This window comes from Ruditapes philippinarum, unplaced genomic scaffold, assembly GCF_026571515.1.
Source record: "Ruditapes philippinarum isolate M1 unplaced genomic scaffold, ASM2657151v2 ctg4699_1_1_1_1, whole genome shotgun sequence".
NCBI classification, from domain to species: domain Eukaryota; kingdom Metazoa; phylum Mollusca; class Bivalvia; order Venerida; family Veneridae; genus Ruditapes; species Ruditapes philippinarum.
In genome coordinates this window covers 135708-156368 of record NW_026852125.1, presented here as the reverse complement: position 1 = coordinate 156368, position 20661 = coordinate 135708, and the positions used below count along the sequence as shown (strand labels likewise).

At 30.8% G+C, this 20661-nt stretch overlaps 2 protein-coding genes across 2 annotated transcripts; both read left to right on the top strand.

Moving 5' to 3' along the window:
* Window positions 1-373: 373 nt before the first annotated feature.
* LOC132750133 (wnt inhibitory factor 1-like) lies at window positions 374-13251 on the top strand (the record flags this gene model as incomplete). Its single annotated transcript, XM_060740075.1, is given in 8 exon segments — window positions 374-455; window positions 843-941; window positions 4624-4872; window positions 6622-6717; window positions 7097-7195; window positions 10512-10760; window positions 12501-12596; window positions 12974-13251. Coding segments are annotated over 6 exon segments (777 nt in total). The 3' UTR covers window positions 13096-13251.
* A 174-nt stretch (window positions 13252-13425) lies between these two features.
* On the top strand, window positions 13426-20210 carry LOC132750122 (uncharacterized). The gene is made up of 4 exons (XM_060740067.1): window positions 13426-13599; window positions 14940-15115; window positions 15375-15546; window positions 19425-20210. The coding sequence occupies exons 1-4, from the start codon at window positions 13449-13451 to the stop codon at window positions 19703-19705; spliced, it is 780 nt and encodes a 259-aa protein (XP_060596050.1). The 5' UTR covers window positions 13426-13448; the 3' UTR covers window positions 19706-20210.
* The last annotated feature ends 451 nt before the right edge of the window (window positions 20211-20661 follow it).

The window sequence follows — 20661 nt, the reverse complement described above, 5'->3', positions numbered from 1 at the left end:
AAGGCCTTTGAGATATCAATATTAACCTTCATAGGTGGATAAATCTCACTCGAGGGGTATGCAGTACACAAGAATGTTAATTATTCTGCTCTACTACATATAAACATGGCTCTTGTAACAAGTTACATGATTATGATATTTTAAAACCTTCTGAACAAGTTAGCATGTCAATTCAAAACAATGCTATTTGGAGATACCTTATCAATATATTTAACTGGGTTTTTTTTGTTGTTTTTTTTTGTGGGGGGTTGTTTTGTTGTTTTGTTTTTTTTTGTTTTTTTTGTTGTTTTTTTTTTCGCCGTGACAATCATATTGCTGCATTTCCCAGCAATTTTTTACTTGTTTAATATAATTTTTAGCAAATTGTGAACCAAATTGTGAAAATGGTGGTATTTGCTCGAAGGATGATTATTGTTTATGCAAGCATTTTACATCTGGAAAACGTTGTGAAAAAGGTAATGATGATAATTTTGTATAAATTTTGGGAAAGAAATATATAAATGTCGACGTACACCATACCCGGTAGTGCATTTCTGTGTATGATATGGCTTAATTATTCTTTTATGATATCATATGGATACAAAATATCTGTAACCACTCTTTTGAAAAAAAAAATATATACAAGCGAGTTGTTATTCAGAAATTCAAATTACGAACATATCATTTTGAACGATTTTCCTGTGTTTACGAGTTACGAATAATTTGTTCCAAACTTATTTTAAGTGTTAAATATATGAAAACAATATATCACGTCTTTATTTCTAGTAATCTATTTTTTCTCATTTTTAAAACACGGAAGTGTTGTTAATTTACGTTATTTGTAATGTTTTTTTAATATATAGTTATATGTGACGATAAATGCTATGCTAATAATGGTGAATGCGTTGGTCCAGGAAAATGTAAATGCCCAGAGGAGAAATTTGGAGTTAACTGTGAAAAAAGTAAGTAAATATTGAGGAAATACCGGAATAGAGTAAGGTTATGATATAAAAGACAGTATAAGATATATAAATGATAGATTGAATCTATTTTTATAGTTGTATTTATTAAAGGGGAATAATACTAGGCTAAAATGATCATTGCTTTCTGGTCTGATTTTTATACTTTGAATTGTGTATGGAAATAAGAAATTGAGACATCAGTCGTTTTTACTTATAAACTAATACTCATGATCGTTCGGTTCTAATTAAAACTATGAAACATTGAATGATATAAAAACTAATAGCAAGTACTGTATTTATAATTTTTAGTCTCTATTTGGACGGGGGAAAATCGTTAAATGTTTACCTATAACATTTAAATAGGTTTCTGTAGACTTCCTGAAAATAAAAATATGGTGAGTTTAACAATTTAACGAAACTACTTTGCTATTGGTGAAGTGAAGCAGTTCGCGGTTTCACGTGTGACTTTGGTAATATTTTATAGTCCGATCAAGGAATAACACAGAGAACGAGCATGGTTAGATGTGATATAATAGATATTGATGTTCACAATAATGATGTAATACTTTTATAGTACTTATCAACAGCCTGTCATATTTAATATAAATGCGACAAGAAGTATACAAGATATGGAATGAAACGTAATAGTCATGCAACGGTGTTCAAGCTAGCAAACAATAAAAAGACTGAGTAATTGTTATTCTTTTAGGTGTTTAAATTAATTTACGTTCTTTAACAATGAGGTGCACTATACAGGAATGAAATGGAGATAGTACAAAGCTGGATGATTTGACGGGCCGCCAGACAAGTCTTTAAATATTGTTTTTTCATTGTATGAGTCTCAATATATCCCGTTATATACCTATCCAATGTGAATAATTAGTTTGCTCTGTATCAAAATTATTTTGGCGAAATGAAATATGTGACATAAAATCATAATCATTATGACATGACCATGTCAGATATACTGTACAACAGCCAATTTGTTTCTGCTAGACGGCTTCAAAGCTCTTAAAAGAATCTATATGGATATTGTTAGAGATAACGATTTTAATCGCTATTGTTGTACGGTAGCTTGCGCCCATGAACATGCCAGTTAAACCCTTGTCTGCAATATTTTCAATTTTTAGAGGTCCCGGGTTTTCTTTGAAGATTTAAATTTTCATTATTTTATACAAAATTGTTTGAGACAAGAGGTTTAAGAGATATTGTCAATAACGCTGTTATTCTCGCATCCACTGCATGCTCACACTTTTTCCTATAATAAAGGAATACAGCTGCGTAACTGCATCAAACTGTAACCCTCGTGCTACATATTCCCACACGGCAATGACGTCATTTAAAAAAGGAACTTGCGTTTTATGGATGTCATCACCATTTCAAATATAAGCAGAAAACCTTCTCTAATATGAAGAAAATATCTTCTTTATCGATCTTATTTTCTTTTATTCTATTTACCAGACTTTTTTTTAAGATGTAGTTTTCATACTGTTATTTGAATTTGAAATTTGTAACGGAAATATGCGAAATGCGTATAGAATAAGTGACAGCTACATGCTACGAGAATCGAACCGACGAACAGGTATAAAAATAAGATTCTATTTGAACACATTTGAATACACATCAAAAGGCAACTATCAAAATTAACTTAAGAAAACAGCTACAATGTCGGACTATGAGCACTTATCATCCCCCAAATGTCGAGCTGTTTTGAGTTATAGTCTCAACAAAATATATGTACAAATTGTGTTCATCAAAAATATTCCTAAAGAAAATGCTTGTGAAGTTTCCAGTTGATATCTGTGACAAGTGTCGCTGTCAATAAAAAGAAGGTGACATATGTGAATAACATGAGTAACAATTCTTCTATACTAATTCATTTTATATTTGCAAAAGCAAACAACATTTGACATAACAAAACTGATCATATTCAAAACATTTGCCATGTATCTCGGCTACCAAACTGTTTATATAGTCCATGTCCCATCCAGTTTAAAGTCTTGGAGACAATTATCTAAATTTAATACCATAAACAATTGCAACAATTGTTTTTTCGAAACGTATACAAAATAAAAAAGTCCACCCACTTTCTCACAGCATTTGGGCTACTAATGACTAATTGATTAGTCCAGAAATATTTTTTTGCTTGGTTTTGTGTTGAATTTGTAGCTGATAGTGACTGAAGTCAGAAATTAAACAACAACATCATATAATATTTTTTTAATTGTTTTTGTTTGAATATTGTTTTACAAATGTAACCACTATCACCTCAAACATGAACTAACTCTAGTATTTGAAACTAACAAAAAAAACTAAAAAGCAATGGATATGGTATAATGGAATTCATTTATACATTTGACGAAAAGGTTTATAGCTTCTTTGTTATTAAAATAAAACTAATATTATATAGGAATCGAAATGTTAAAATGATGCCTACTTTTCTGGTGTCACATTGAAACTATAACTATTTTTGTAAGGTGTTATAATTTCAGTATTAACAATATATTCTATCAATTACTCGGAAATAGTTGCAAAAAAACTTGCAATGCATGGAGTGTATGTTATAATTTAATAATAAAAATAGAATAAAAATCAAAACGCCATTCCAAATATTTTCGAACATATTTAAGATACATGTTATAAGTCTATAATGGGATTTTTAAAAGAAATACTTTAATAAGATTTTTACAAAAATATCAAAGAAGATAAAGATCTGTGACATTTATAAGTGATTCACAGTTGTTAATAGAAATGTCGTACCAATCGGGAAATTATACAAAGTTGATTTCTTTTCCTTTTTTTATGAATGAATTTAATTGTAGAAAAATTGCCTATGACGTTTTGTTTTATCCTGAAATAAATCGCAGACTAGTTGTTTAATTTTCAAAAGGCCGTACATCATTGTTAATTCTTATGACTAAATTATTTCTGCAACTGATATGTTTGAATTGTGTTTGAATTCAGGCAATATTTTTTATTGTTCTAATGAATGATTCGTAATTCGACGTCGTCTACATAAATTCATTGTGTTTTTATGTATTCATAAAGATGTCAAATTGTTTTGTTCTTTTTTCTGCTTTCATAATACTAATCATCTATTTTTGCATTTAATTTCTTGATAGTGACACATTATTACTTTTAACCAGAAATATTTTGAAATAACATAAAGATAACTTTCCAATTCTTCGGAAATAAGAACTTTGTAACAAAACATTATTAACATTAACATTAACGCCTCGCATGATATTCAAACTTATATCTACCGATTTACGTACAAGATTACCAAACCCACTAAACACCTGTGTCACGAAGTCAAATTTATGATGGTACATGTAGTATACATTGTACAAAAAAGTCATATCTTTATTTAATTGGCCCTATTTCAAGACCCATACAAGGGAGATGTTAACTTGTTTACAGTTAAAGAAAATAATTGCATACTGTAGCTTTTAAAACAAGAATTAAAATTGAGATATGAAAGGTATTGATTGTATTCAAATTTACAGGTTTGATATACAAAATCATCTTTAGCTCGATTATGTTAATGTGTTTGGAATTTGTTGGTTCTTGCAAAGCCGCCACATTAAACGAGTATTAATTGCAGAGGTTAAAGCATAATAGTATACAATCATTTCGACTTTTTTAGGTTATTAAATAATGTTTTTGATTTGTGTTTATGCAGGTCATTGTAAAGTGCCGTATGAGTTTGACACACGTCTGTCAATTTCTGACAAATTTCATGTAAGTCTCTCTGGAGGTTCTGTTGTTGAGGTGGAGGACTATGTTTACTTCAACTGTTCAAAGGCGGTGGAGGCTATGCACGAACCTGTAAATAGAAGATTCAAATGTATAAACGGCGAGTGGATTGAGGATGAACGAGATAAATCATGGCAGTTTGGAAATAACGGGTCTTTTCCAAAATGCAGAAAAAGTAAACACATTCCTTGATTGATAAGTTTTTTTTTATTTCTAATTATATCTCTTGGCCTTTGTTAAGTAGCTTAACATATTGTATTTAGGAAACATACACCAACTTTAAGTTCGTTATTGTGGTAATGCATGGTTCAAGTGCGCAGAAACTTTGATATTGTTTTCTCTTCTAACATGCTTGCAGGAAATATGTTTAACAACATTGAGTAGTTTATATTACGTCATATCTGTAATTAGGTGACTGGTAAGTATCAATGCATAACTGCATATTCAACTGTTCTATACATATCTATTGTGGGGTGGGCGTGCGTTGTAAAGTGTGTTGAAATTAATCAGGCGACACCTATATTGATAGATTTAAATCATACCAAGCTTTAATCAAGAATGAACTTCACACAATTGTTAATGTTCATCTCTATATTTTATGTTGACTTATTTTGGGGATTATGCGCCGCTTTTCATGGAACGGCACTACTGTGTCACATTGAGGTTTTATGATAACTGCCTTATGAACACAACTGCGGATATTTCTAAGTTAAAAAATAACCCTTTGTGTGCTTAAATGTTGAATTTTGCTTAAGCCGGAGGCAGGGGACGTGGACGGTCACTTGCAAATTTCCAGTACCGTCCATAAACAGGCTCAATCAAACCAAGCCTGCAATATTTTCAATTTGAAATATTTGCAGCGTTGGGATTTCTGAAGAGATTCTGGTTTTCTCTATTTTATAGGAGATGAGTTTTGTTTGTTTGTTTGTTTGTTGGCTTGTTTTTTTTTTTGGGGGGGGGGTATTTTTTTATATTCAAGACTATGCATGTTTCTTTTAAATATACACTTTATCAACCCGTAGGTAAGTTACTGCCAATTGGTTATGACATTAAACTGCTATAAAAAGGCTACTTATAAGTATAGCCTTGAGTGAAGGTCTCAATCATTCATTAATTGAATAATTGCTTTCTTGACTCTATTGACTTATATTCAATGATTTGCATTGAAAAGTATATTATAACGATTTTCTGGTATAATATGTTAAAACATTTCATTTTCTATGATTAAAAGATTCTGTATGTTGCAATTAAAGCTGTTACCTCACTTACGTGAAATTTCATATATGTAAATAATTATCCTTCTAAAAGCAATGTTCAAACGCCGAAGACTATGCAAAATATGAACTGCCCAATATATGTAATCGTTAAAATATATGCATTCATTTTTCAATGCCAAATTTGACTAAGATTTTATAGAAAATAAATTTGTAATAACCTCCCTTTATAAACCTGAAATGTAAATGTAATATCCTTACAAATAATGCTTTTTGGAACTTTGATAAATCCTCATTTGAGCATAATATTTATGATATTAAACAAAATATGTATTACAGCATCTTAAGATATCACAATTGATGTTATGAACAGAATCAACCCCATAGTTTTAAAATAACTTTATATAAACAAGGAAACATTTACTAATCGATAACTTTACAAGCTTTATTTTTTTGACTCTCCTGCAAGGCTCGTTAAAAGACATAAATTACCCTTTTAATTTATTTAAGGATCAGTAGGTCAATGATCAAAGACGGTAAAAAAGCATTACCGGAACACGCTTCCTCTTTGGTCAAGAGATATAAATTATTGATCACAATAACAAAACAAACACATATATTTAACAATTATGTATTGCTATCTATATATATTAACACAGCTGATTTTTTCTCATGAAATATTTAATAAAGCGGAATGTGATGTATTTTAGCAAAATGTGAACCGAATTGTGAAAACGGAGGTGTTTGTTTGAGGGATGATCAATGTAAATGCAAGTATTTAACATCTGGAAAACGTTGTGAAAATGGTAATGATGATTTCGTTTATATTTTGGAAAATAAAGATATAAATGTTAGCGTACACCGTACCCGGTAGTGCATTTTTGGGTACAATATAGCTTAATTCTTCTTTTAAATTATGATGTCATATAGATACAAAATATCTTAAACCACTCTTTTGAAAAAAACATATCCAAACGAGTTTTTATTCGGGAATTACGAACATTTCATTTTGAACGATTTTCCTCTGTTTACAAATTAAAAATATTTTGTTTTCAAATCTATTTAAAGTGTTGAATATATGGAAACAATCAATTAAGTCTTTATTTCGAGAAATCTCATTTTACCCATATTTAAACAGGGCAATGCTATTAACTTTTGTTATTTGTCATTCATTTTAAAATATAGTTATATGTGACGATAAATGCTATGCTAATAATGGCGAATGCGTTGGTCCAGGAAAATGTAAATGTCCAGAAGAGAAATTTGGAGCTAATTGTGAACAAAGTAAGTAAATATTCAGGAAATACCGGTATACTGTAAGGTTTTGATGATATAAAAGATAGTATAAGATATATCAATGATACTGATTGAATATATTATTATGGTTGTATTTATTTGAGGGGAATAAAACTAGACTGATATGATCATTTCCTTCTAGTCTGATTTTATACTTTGAGTTGTGTATAAAAATTAGAATTTGAGACATCAGTCGTTTTTACTTATAAACTAATAATCATAATACATTCAGTTCATATTAAAATATGTAACATTGAAGGATATAAAAACTAATAGCAAGTACTGTATTTATAATTTTTAGTCTCTATTTGGACGGGGGAAAATCGTTAAATGTTTACCTATAACATTTAAATAGGTTTCTGTAGACTTCCTGAAAATAAAAATATGGTGAGTTTAACAATTTAACGAAACTACTTTGCTATTGGTGAAGTGAAGCAGTTCGCGGTTTCACGTGTGACTTTGGTAATATTTTATAGTCCGATCAAGGAATGAAACAGAGACCGAACATGGTTAGATGTGATAACATGTTTGTTAAAATATGCATGTGTGTATTGTATTTAAGTAAAATGACATTGAAAAGGAACCATTTTAGATTCAAGATTGTTTTAATACTTAGACGCGTATAAGAAGAATTTAAACTATTTAAAAAGCTCAAAAGGCATGGTGTAGGAGCAAGTGTAGATGTAGAAATCAAACTTTTATTAGTTGTGTCTACCTGATTCATTCTTGAAGTTATTACAAAACACATTTAGTGTTAGCTTAGTATTAGTTAGGTAAATTATATTTGATAAGCTTAAAAAATCTATATAATAAATATTGATGATCGCAATAGTGATGTACATGTACGTATATATAGTACTTTTCAACATCCAGTCATATTTAATATAAAAGAGACAAGGTGTTTACAAGATATGGAATGAAAAGTAACACCCATTCACATGTAACTAGGTACAAGCTTGTAAACAATGAAAAGACTGAGTAATTGATATTTTATATGTTTTTAAATTGATATACATTATGTAACAATAAAGGCAAGAATACATTTATGAAATAGAGTGATTACAAAGCTGGAGAATTGGACGGGCCACAGACGGGTCTTCAAAAATTGTTTTATCAGTGTACGGGTGTTTATATACATTGGATGTATATATATTGTTATAGATAACGACTTTAACCGCCTTTGTTTCTTTAATACATGTAATAAGGTAATACACACTTAACTGTCCAATACGTGATATTTCTAAAGGATGCTTTATCGGCCAATATTGGAATATCTTGAAATGCTAAATGATTTAATTTGAAAACAGCATTTAGATATTAAAAACTGATAAAGAATGAAAGTGCCTTAGGCGTGGACGGTAGCTTGCGCCCACGAACATGCCAATTTCAACCTGGTCTGCACTATTTTCCATTTTGATGTCTTTCATTTATTTATAACAAATTGTTTGAGACATGAAGTTTTAGAGATATTGTCAATAAAGCTGTTATTCCCGCACCCATTGCATGCTTACACTTGATGTTTTGAGTTATCGTCTCTTGTATATATCTCTGCAAATTATGTTCATAAAAATATTCCTTAATAAAATGTTAATTAAGTTTCAAGTTGAAATCTTAAAGTGTCGCTGTCAACCAAAAGAAGATTGCATATGTGAATAACATGAGTTACTATTCTTTTATGCAAATTCATTTTATATTTGCAAAATCAAACAGCATTTGACATAACAAAATTGATCATAGTCAAAATGTTTGCTACCTCGGCTGATAAACTGTTTATACAGTCCATGTCCCATTTAAAAATGTTGGAGAAAATTATTTAAATTCAATAACATAAACAATTGCAACAATTGAAAACAAATAAAAAATTTACACCCGCTTTCCCATAGATTTTGGATCACTTACGATTTATGAATATGTTCTTGAACAATTTAACCTGTTTTGTTAAATCTGCAGCTTATAATGAATGAGGTCAGAATTTTAACAAAAATTATACAATAATTTTCGATATGTTAGTCTCTCTGTATATATATAGGAATAGAAATGTTAAAATGATGCCTAACTTTTCTTCAGTTACAGTAAAACTATAACTTTTTTGTAGGTGATATGATTCCAATATTAAGATTGTACACTATCAATAACCCGGAAACAGTTACAAAAAAATTTTCAATGCATGGAGTCTTTGTCATAATTTAATAATAAAAATATAATAAAAATCAAAACGCCATTCCAAATATTCCCGAACAAATTTAAAATACATGTTATAAGTCTATAGTGTTCTTTTTAAAATAAATACTTAAATAGATGTTTACAAAAATATCAAATAAGACAAACAACTGTGATACTTATAATTGATGCACAGTTGTTAACAGAAATTTCGAACCAATAAGGAAATTATACACAGTTGATTCCTTTTCCTTTTTATGAATGAATTTAATTGTAAAAAAATGTCTCTGACGTTTTTTTTATCCTGAAATAAATGGCAGACTAGTTGATTAATTTTCAAAGGCCGTACATCATTGTTAATTCTTATGATTAAATTATTTCTGCAACTGATATGTTTGAATTGTGTTTGAATTCAGGCAATATTATTATTGTTCCAATGAATGATCCATAATTAGGCTTCGTCTACATAAATTAAGTGTGTTTTTTATGTATTCATAAAGATGTTAAATTGTATTGTTCTTTCTTTCTGTTTTCATAATACTTATCATTCATTTTTGCTTTTAATTTCTTGATAGTGACACATTATTACTTTTAACCATAACATTTTGAAATAACATAAAAAGCACTTTCCAATGCTTCAGAAATAAGTACTTTGTATCAAAATGATATTAACACTTCTAGAAAAATCCCGCCTCGCATGATATTTGAACTTATATCTAACGATTTACATACAAGACTACCAAACCCACAAGACACCTGTGTCACGAAGTCAAATTAATCATGGTACATGTAGTATACATTGCACAAAAAGACAATTCTTTATTTAATTGGCCCTATTTACAGATCCATACAAGGGAGATGTTACCTTGTTAACAGTTAAAGGAAATAATTGCATACTGTAGCTTTTAAAAAAGAGTAAAAATTGAGATATGAAAGGTTTAATTGATTGTATTCAAATTAACAGGTTTAGTTCGATTATGTTAATGTGTTTGGTATTTGTTGTTTGTTGCAAAGCCGCGTCATTTAAAACGAGTATTAATTGCACAGGTTAAATGTTAATAGTATACAATCATTTCGTCTTTTTTAGGAGAAAGCTTATTAAATAATGAATTTGATTTGTGTTTTGTCACATAATTTTTTGCAGATCATTGTAAAGTGCCGGATGAGTATGACACACGTCTGTCAATATCTGACAGATTTCATGTTAGTCTCTCCGGAGGTTCTGTTGTTGAGGTGGGGGACTATGTTTATTTCAACTGTTCAATGGCGGGAGATGATATGCACGAACCTGTAAATAGAAGATTCAAGTGTATAAACGGCGAGTGGATTGAGGATGAACGAGATAAATCATGGCAGTTTGGAAATAACGGATCTTTTCCAAAATGCAGAAAAAGTAAACACATTCCTTGATTGATAAGTTTTTTTAATTTCTAATTATATCTCTTGGCCTTTGTTAAGTAGCTTAACATATTGTATTTAGGAAATATACATCAACTTTTAGTTCGTTATTGTGGATAATGCATGGTTCAAGTGCGCAAGAAACTTTGATATTGTTTTCTCTTCTAACATGCTTGTAGAAAATATGTTTAACAACATTGAGTAGTTTATATTACGTCATATCTGTAATTAGGTGACTGGTAAGGATTCATGATTTTTATTCAATGTCAATTTCATATTCAACTGTTCTATACATATCTAACGTGGAGTGGGGCGTGCATTGTAAAGTGTGTTGAAATTAATCAGGCGACACTTAGATTGATAGATTTAACTCATACTAAGCTTTAATCAAGAATGAACTTCACACAATTATTAATATTGATCTCTATATTTGATGTTGACTTATTTTGGGGACCATGCGCCACTTTTCATGGAACGGCACTTCTGTGTCACATTAAAGGTTCTATGATAACTGCATTATAAACACAACTGCGGATAATTTTTAGTTCAAAAGTCACAATTTTGTGCTTAAATGTTGAATTCTGCTTAAGCAGGAGCCAGGGGACGTGGACGGTTACTTGCCCTTTTTAGTACAGTCCATGAACTGGTTCAATCAAACCAAGCCTGCAACATTTTTAATTTGAAAAAATTGCCGCGTTGGGATTCTTTCTTAGGGATTCTGGTTTTCTCTTTTTCATAGGAGATGTTTTTTTTTTACTTTCAAAACTATGCATTTTTATTCTTAATATACACTGTATCAAACCGTAGATAACTTACTGCCAGTTGGTTTAGACATTAAACTGCTATTAAAAAGGCTTCTTATAAGTTTAGCCTTGAGTGAAGGTCTAAATCATTTATTTATTGAATCATTGCTTTCTTGACTCTATTGAACTTATGGTTTTTCCACGATTTGCATTGAAAAGTATATTACAATGATGTTCTGGTATAATACGTTAAAATATTTCACTTAATATGATTTACAAATTCTGTATGTTGCAATTAAAGTTGTTACCAAACTATAGTGAAATTTTATATATGTATATAATTATCCTTCTAAAGCAATGTTAAAAAACCGAAGAATATGTAACATATGAACTACAAATATTTGTCCACAATATATGTAATCGTTAAAATATATGCATTTAGTTTTTAATGAAAAATTTGACTAAGACTGTATAGAAAATAAATTTTTAAAAACCTCCCTTTATTAACATGAAATGTAAATGTAAAATCCTTACAAATAATGCTTTTTGGAACTTGATTTTTCTATAAATCCTCATTTGAGCATAATATTTATGATATAAAACAATAAAAATGTATTACAGCAACTTAAAATATCACAATTGATGTATGGACAGAATCAAACCCCCATTGTTTTAAAATAACTTTATATAAACAAGGGAAAAATTACTAATCGATAACTTTACAAGCTTTTTTTTTTGGTCTCTCCTGCAAGGCTCGTTAAAAGACATAAATTACCCTATTTATTTATTTAAGGATTAGTAGGTCAATGATCAAAGACGGTCTAAAACATTACCGGAACAAGCTTCCTCTTTGGTCAAGAGATTAAATTATTGATCACAATAACAAAACAAACACATATATTTAACAATAATGTATTGCTATCTATATATATAAAGACAGCTGTTTATTTCTCATGAAATATTTAATAAAAACGGAATGTGATGTATTTTAGCAAAATGTGAACCAAATTGTGAAAACGGAGGTGTTTGTTTGAGGGATGATCAATGTAAATGCAAGTATTTAACATCTGGAAAACGCTGTGAAAATGGTAATAATGATTTCGTTTATATTTCGGAAAATAAAGTTATAAATGTTAGCGTACACCGTACCCGGTAGTGCATTTTGGGTTACGATACAGCTTAATGCTTCTTTTAAATTATGATGTCATAGATACAAAATATCTTAAACCTCTCTTCTGAAAAAGACATATCCAAACGAATTTTTATTCGGGAATTACGAACATATCATTTTGAACGAATTCCTGTGTTTACGAGTTACAAATAATTTGTTTTCAAATCTTTTTTAAGTGTTAAATAATATGGAAACAATCTATCAGGTCTTTATTGTGAGTAATCTCTTTTAACTCATTTTTAAACACGGCAATGTTATTAACTTATGTTATTTGGCATTCATTTTCAAATATAGTTATATGTGACGATAAATGCTATGCTAATAATGGCGAATGCGTTGGTCCTGGTGAATGTAAATGCCCAGAGGGGAAATACGGAGCTAACTGTGAAAAACGTAAGTTAATATTTAGGAAATAAAGCATCTGTAAAATTATAATATAGAAGACAATATAAGATAAAGCAATAACACTGATTGACTCTATAAATATCATTGTATTTATTGAGAATTGATTGATGGTTATCCCATTACCTTCTTGTCTGACTTATACGTTAAATAATGTATGGTTATAAGATAGGAAAAACAGTCATATTTACTTGTAATTATGATATATTTAGTTCAGATTTTAGAAAATGTATGAATAATGATATAAAGACTATTTACGAGTACCGTTATTATCCATTTTTGTTACTATTGTGACGGAAATATAAAACGTTAAAAGATAACTCATTAAATTTCAATAGGTGGTTGTAGGCTTCCTGAAAATGATAATATGGCGAATGTATCCACACAAAAAACCTATTTTGCTATTGGCGAAACAGTTCGCACATTTTGGTGTGATGATGGATATTTTCAATCATCTGACCAAGGAATGACATGCCGTAGTGATGGATCATGGTCAGATATAATAACATGTGAAAAAGGTATTAATACAAAATATGTTGTCTTAAATAAAAAATGTGTCCTGGAGCATACAACCACTGGTGAAACTATGCCATTTTTGCAAAGAAATTTAAGAAAAAAAGTAAATGTGGGTTTTTTTTACGAAAATCTTACATATTTTCTGTGTTAAACTTTAACATAAAACATTTCTTGTAATAGATATATACTTTGTTTATACATAGACTTATTGGTAAAATGTACATAGACTTATAATCGTACATATCCATCCATCCATTCATCCATCCATCCATCCATTCTTCTATCTACAAATTGTTTGAAAATTACTGTTTTAATCTTTATTTAGATTTTTTCTCTAAAATATCTGCATGTAAGTTATCTGCATGTAAGTAATATTTATGTATATTTCCTAAAGTTGGAGTGGTACATGCATGACCAAAATGCACAACACAACTGTACTAAAGATAGCATAATTGTACGATTATTTTTCCCGGAAAATTTTATTCTTATAACAAATTCCATACGTGTTAAATAACCGAGAGAGTCTTTGTAACAACCATTTCCAGAATCGAACATAAAACTATTGACACAACATTTATTTACCGTTTACTAACTTAATCAATATAACAGTAGATATGTTTTTACCATTTATTTACTTCTATAATGTACCTTGTGTTTTACTTATATTATATACTCTATATCTATTGAGATCTCTTCATAAGATATAAAATATCATTTCATTCCATTTATTATGTTTCATACTTTAATCAATGGTATGTATTAGTTTTATTACACATATCTTCTAATGAAGATGCATTCAACACGCCATATTGAAGTCGTATAAAATACTGAGTAACAGCGGTAACACCCTCTTGAATCTCAAAAAAACAACAACAAACAATTATATCCGAAAGCTACGGGTTATACTACAAATTAATCGATTCATTAGGGTTTATAATCCTTAACAACATCTCATCCTGCATTATCTAGAGGGCACATACCAAGATTTAAAACCTTTTAACTTATATCAATGACAATTTATTTTTCTTCTTCAAGTAGATGTGATGTTAAGTAATTTTAATATGACCGGTGTTCATTAATTTATCCAGTAAAGATAATTTTATTTTTGACTTCAAAGGTATTTTTATAATACAATGCCAGAAATAGATGTGCAAACATATGTCCTTTTTATTAAATGGTTACAGAATATGTGCAGGTAATAAAAACGTACTAACATTTTAATAGCGTTAAGTTATCACGTCACGACCATCAGTAAAATCGGTATATCTTAGACAAAACAAATGTGTAGTAGTTAAATAACTTAAATATGTGTCTACACATTTCTTTTTTACTTCTCATTAAGGTAAATGGTACATGATCAGTACGAAAACAGGAAAACGTCCCGGTGCCAGTACAGATGCCAATGTTTACATTACTCTTTTCGGCTCTAAAGGAAGAACAAGAAGAATATACTTTAAGGGGAATTTTGAACCTGATGATGTCGACGAGATCAGAACATTTGCAAGAGATGTAAGACCGGTAAGTAACATAATTATATTTGATGATTTTTTTAATAAAAAAATAAACTAAACTGAAAGTGTTGTAAAGAGTTTTTAGTTCTTGTTGATTTGCATGATGCAAGTTATGTCCTTTCTTATTATCTATAGTTTTATTTATTTGAAGCAAAAATGTTCATTTTAATAATCCTTCAAGTTAGAATTAGCCGCTGTTGATTAACATAACAATGTGCCAATGTTATCAAAGATCTCTCACATTTTTTTTAAAACACTTTTTGTAGATACAAATAGTGCAGATCGGACATGATGGTGGAGGCTGGCATAATATTTTATCTGCTTGGGACCTGGAATATGTATCAATTTATGTTGAAAATATGGAGGAATTTTATGTTTTTAGAAATATTAAACAACAATGGGTAACAGAAGGAAATGATCTGACCTTGGACAGGGAAGGTAAATATTGTAACTAGATTATAAAAATATATAGCATTTTGATATGCTTTTATTAGCCTATTTTAATTTATTTTCCTTTTAATTAAGAAAATTAACAATTTTATATGGTATGATACAGAATCGTATGTTTCCCACTTCTAAAATACTTTGGTGGAGCTGAACAATTCCTGAACAAATTCTGTTCAATATAGAAAAGTTATAAGACTTTTTATTTTAAATAGTCTAAGAAATAACTTATAACAGGATAGGAAACATTTTATTATAGTTAAACATATACGAAACATTTTGGAAGAATTATCATTGTATAGTCTATGAAACATTATGTAGAAGCCAATAAAACATTTTATAATTGCCTATAAAATATTATTAGTAGCCTATAAAACATTTAATAATAGCTTATGAAACACTATATTATAGCAGATGATAACAACCGATGAAATATCATTGCATGGCCTATAAAAAATTATACATGTACAATTATTGGTTAGTCAGTCATTGAATATGATGTGATATTCATCGGCATGTGACATATAGCCGAGGTCAGTATGATTTTCTGCCGATGAATATCACATTATATTCAATTATTGTTTTATTTTATGCAAATATTTTCAAAAGTAAATTCTTTTTAAGAAAATACAAAACGCAACTTGTGCCTTTTTACATTGAAGCACGGGAAAAAGGACGCGCTGTGTACAACATGGCGTCAGGCGTTTATCGAAGTTCTACGCACCAAAAGAAATTCAAATTTATACACAACATTGCGGTGCAACTTCTCATTATTATAATGAAGTATTGATAATTTAATCGAGAAATCTGCCATGTAAAACAAGACGCAACATTTTGTTTTGTTTTTTTGGTACGCACGCGCAATGAACTGTCCCCGATATAAGAACTTTGAGGATGAGCCTCAATCTATTGTTAGATTGGGAACACCTTATTCAGTCAGTGAATATGATACTTCACACAATGAATATGATTTTATAAATAGTGCTGATTTTTGGACCAATGAGATTTCAGCTACATTTAAGTCAAAATGACTGTTTACCGCAAATCCTTTTGTAACGCTTTTGCATTTGACGTCAATAACGTCGCGTCAATTTTTCGCTTTCTCGCCCGCTCGCTTCTTGTATGTGCGCTCGTCATTCACTGTCTTTGAATTGCTTGCGCCAGCTAAATACGATTGTCCCGATCGGCTCTTAGTTGCCCTGTGGTAATTTAATTTTTACGTAGGAAGCTGAAGTGGTATGTCCAATTTATTGGTGAATTTAACGATCGCACGAATTTTCAATATTTCAAAGAACAACATATTTTTACATTTACCCCTATGAACACCGTTGTTCAAAACTTGATAATGTAGCCATTTCATGTCTGAATAATATTAAATTTAGACATATTGTCATTTTAACTTTATTGATAGTGTTATTTGCATTTTTGTAAAAACAACCAATTATGAATGCAATAGAAGTACAACTTTGTTTCAAAAACATTTAGATGTCTTGTACCGGGTGTATGTTACCATGGTTATTCAATATCACAGGGAACACGCGTTTAACACAATCATTATATAATATTCTCTTCTAATTGTGGATAACAATTAACGACTGCAGCAAAAAGGAAAATATCGTCAAAGAAATTTGAAGATGCAAAATACATATATGGGATATTGAATTAGTGTAAATTTGATACTAAATTAATTGAACGAGTTGAAGAAAATTATATTAAAGCTGCGGTCTCACTTACTCCCGGCAAAGCCCAGGACCATCCCGGTAAGTTACCGGGATGATCCGGGGTGAAATTATTGTTGCGGTCACACTTACCCCGGCAGCTCTACAGTAGTTCCCAACTAACCACCCAGGATGCGCTCCGGATCATCCAGGCAGAGCCCAGGTGACACTTCGGTTCATGCCGGTGCTTCCCCAGTTGTTCGCGGATGACGCCGGAAGAGCCCCGGTTGACCCAGGCAGAGCCCCGGCCGATCCAGGCAGAGCCCCGGCAGAGCCCAGGACGATCCAGGCAGAGCCCCGGCAGAGCCCAGGACGATCCAGGCAGAGCCCCGGTAGAACCCCGGTGGATTGAAAACGTCCGAAAATGATAACATTGATACATAAATTTTATTTATAATAATATCTATTGTTCAAGAATAGTAATTCATGATGATTTTCTAAAAAAATTCTTATGCCATACTGGATAGAAGGGAAATGGGAAGGGTTTTAATACAAACAAGTGCAATCATCGCAAATTGTCGTTATTCTTTTGAAATGATCCGGGCTTTGTCGGGGCTCTACCGGGATCAACCGTAGCTCTACCTTTATCCTCCTGGGCTCTGCCTGTAGTTACCGGGGCTCTGCCGGCATATACCGGGACTCTACCGTAGCTCTAGCGTAGCTCTACCGCCTATATCATACCCCGGATCATCCCCGGTTTGTGCCGGCAGAGCTACGGTGCTTTCCCGGTATAACCCCGGTCGTTCCCGGCAGAGCTAAGGATAAAGCCGGCAAAGCTATACCTTCCCGGATCATCCCGGACCACCCCGGTGATATTTAATATTTTATTCCATCCGGGGTCGAATGCCGGATGTTCCCGGATCATCCCGGATCATCCCGGACGTTGCAGGCAGAGGTACGGATGTACTCCGGTTGTTCCCTGTCGTACCCCGGTCGTTCCCGGATCATCCCGGACGTCTACCGGGGCTCCGCCGGGGCTCTGCCGGGATGTAAGTGAGACTGTAGCTTAAGCGAGCCTCTTCAGTATACTGTTCAAAAGAGTCAGTTTTCGTTCATAATAATATTATTATCATAATTAAGTTATACTATAATCATAATCGCTGGTTGAAGTATCATATTTACTGGCTAAATTGGGTTTCCCAATCTAAAAAAAGATTGAGACTCATATTCAATGAGACTACGCATAAAAAGATAAGTTTCGCGTTTTTGTTCTTTATGTCATAGTTCTCGATTTAAATAACATAACTTTACTATAATAGATAAAATTTTCACCGCATTGATGTATACAGACTTAATTTCTTTTGTTTGCGCAGCGTTCGCGTAGTCGCTGAACGCCTGGCGTCAGCGTGTTTACAGTGCGTTTTCCCCGTACACCAGAGAAAACAGCTAAACTATGTGTATTGTTTTTTCCTTTAAAAGGCTTTATTTTTGTGAGTGTTTTTTAACATTTGCCTATTCATATAATAAAACAATTATTGACTAGTGAGCCATGAAATATGATGTGATATTAACCTGCAGAAAATCATGTCATCTGTCAGTGAATATCACATCATATTCAGTGGCACACCAGTCAATAATGTTATAATAATCTATGAAACATTAATAATCATATAGTCTAAAAAACATTATATAAAAGTCTATGAAACACAATACTATAGCCTATGAAACATTAAGTTAAAGACTTTGATACATTATGAATAGCCTATGTCATGGAAAATTTTGTAGTAGCCTATGAAACATTATATTATAATCTATGAAACTTAGATGATGTTCTGTAAACAAAGTATATTAGCCTATGAAACATCATAAAATAGCCTATGGAATATCATATGATAGCCTTTTAAACAATAAATTAAGCCAATTAAACAAAATTACTTTTTTCCACCTAATTTTGAAACGACGAGTTTCTTTATTGTTTCCCTTTTTAAAGTTTTAGCAGAATTGAATGATATACACACTTATCCAAATTTTTAAAACAGGCATTCGTCATATTCTTAAATAAACATAAACAAGTATCTTTATCTTTGATTTCTGTTTACATTTTTCGTTGAAGCTTCTGAAATATCGGAACAAAACAGACGTATTATAAGGATATTGTACTGAAAAAAATATATTACAATAATTTTCAAATGATAATCTTTTTGCATATTTCAGGAAATCAGTCATGCATCAACACATTCGGCGAGAAATATATGTGGTATCCTACATGGAAGAAAATCAACAGTTTTTTCCTTGGCAAAAGGTCAGGGATGAGTAGTAGAGCGTGTAAACAAGCTTGCATAAACTGGAGAAAGAACGTGTGTAGCGGAGTCTTTCGTCAAACAGAGTTTCGTAGTTGTCACGGTTTCTCTGAAACGCGTGATGAATACTTTACCGTGAAAAATGAACCTTGGACAGGAGAACTGTTTTTCAGAACATGTAAGAAGTTCACCTGAAGGGATTATACTATAAAATTGTCGTCCCGTCTTATTGTTGATAGGTCATTTTTCAAATTATGATTACATATAGAAGAAAATTGTTGATTATAGTGTATTTACTTTTCAGTTTAAAAGAAAAACTATAATTTATTCTTAGCAAAAACTGAAACTGTTTCTAAAAGTTCTTGTCACCTATATTATTTAACCTCCTTTTCACGAAACATCTAATGGAATCTATACAAGTAATCAGTTTAAAATCATTTGGTGAAAATTAAAATATTTTTTCTTATCACAACATACTTAAAGTAGACAAAAGGAAAAGTGAATTTAATAAACATGTAATTAATAATCAGTTATACTATCAGAGAAACTATGCACAGTTTTGATTCAGCACTGAGAAATTTTCTTTGACAAAGAACAAAAATACTTTTTATATACTGAAAAATTACGTTGCTGTGTTTTTTACTATTTTTTTGGTATACATAATTGTTTTTCCAAGGATGGTATAAAATTAGTCAATAGATGTGCTCTTTTTGATAGTTCTGTCCCCTTACAGCTAAGGATAAACTATGCTGTACAAAATGTAAAACATTGTCCCGTCCTTCACATGTCTGCCCATACAATTTATTCTTTCTGTAACATTATCGAATTTAATACGTTAATATTCAAAAATGCAATAAGGATTGCATATATATCATAAAATGATATACTTTGTTTGCACATGTTTTATTGAGTCACTTTTGGTTCTGGTTGACTTAATAACTCCATAATGAATTGTATTTTATTAGTTATAAATAAAATACATATATGCTTTGTCAAATTGAAGGAATTTCTTAGGAACATCTAATTATATATATTTAATACACGTGTTTCTTGGAACAAAGCGTATTATAGCAGAATACCTCTCGATTCACGCAAATTGTCTTGACAATTTTGTATTTAAAAGTAGGATATTGTGAAGGGATCAAAGACAT

Excerpts from the sequence above, each read along its gene's own strand:
- LOC132750122 (XM_060740067.1), top strand. The coding sequence starts at position 13,449 with ATGGCGAATGTATCCACACAAAAAACCTATTTTGCTATTGGCGAAACA. Across the intron at positions 15,116-15,374 it reads TTGCAAGAGATGTAAGACCG|ATACAAATAGTGCAGATCGG; the intron begins GTAAGTAACATA and ends CACTTTTTGTAG. Across the intron at positions 15,547-19,424 it reads TCTGACCTTGGACAGGGAAG|GAAATCAGTCATGCATCAAC; the intron begins GTAAATATTGTA and ends TGCATATTTCAG.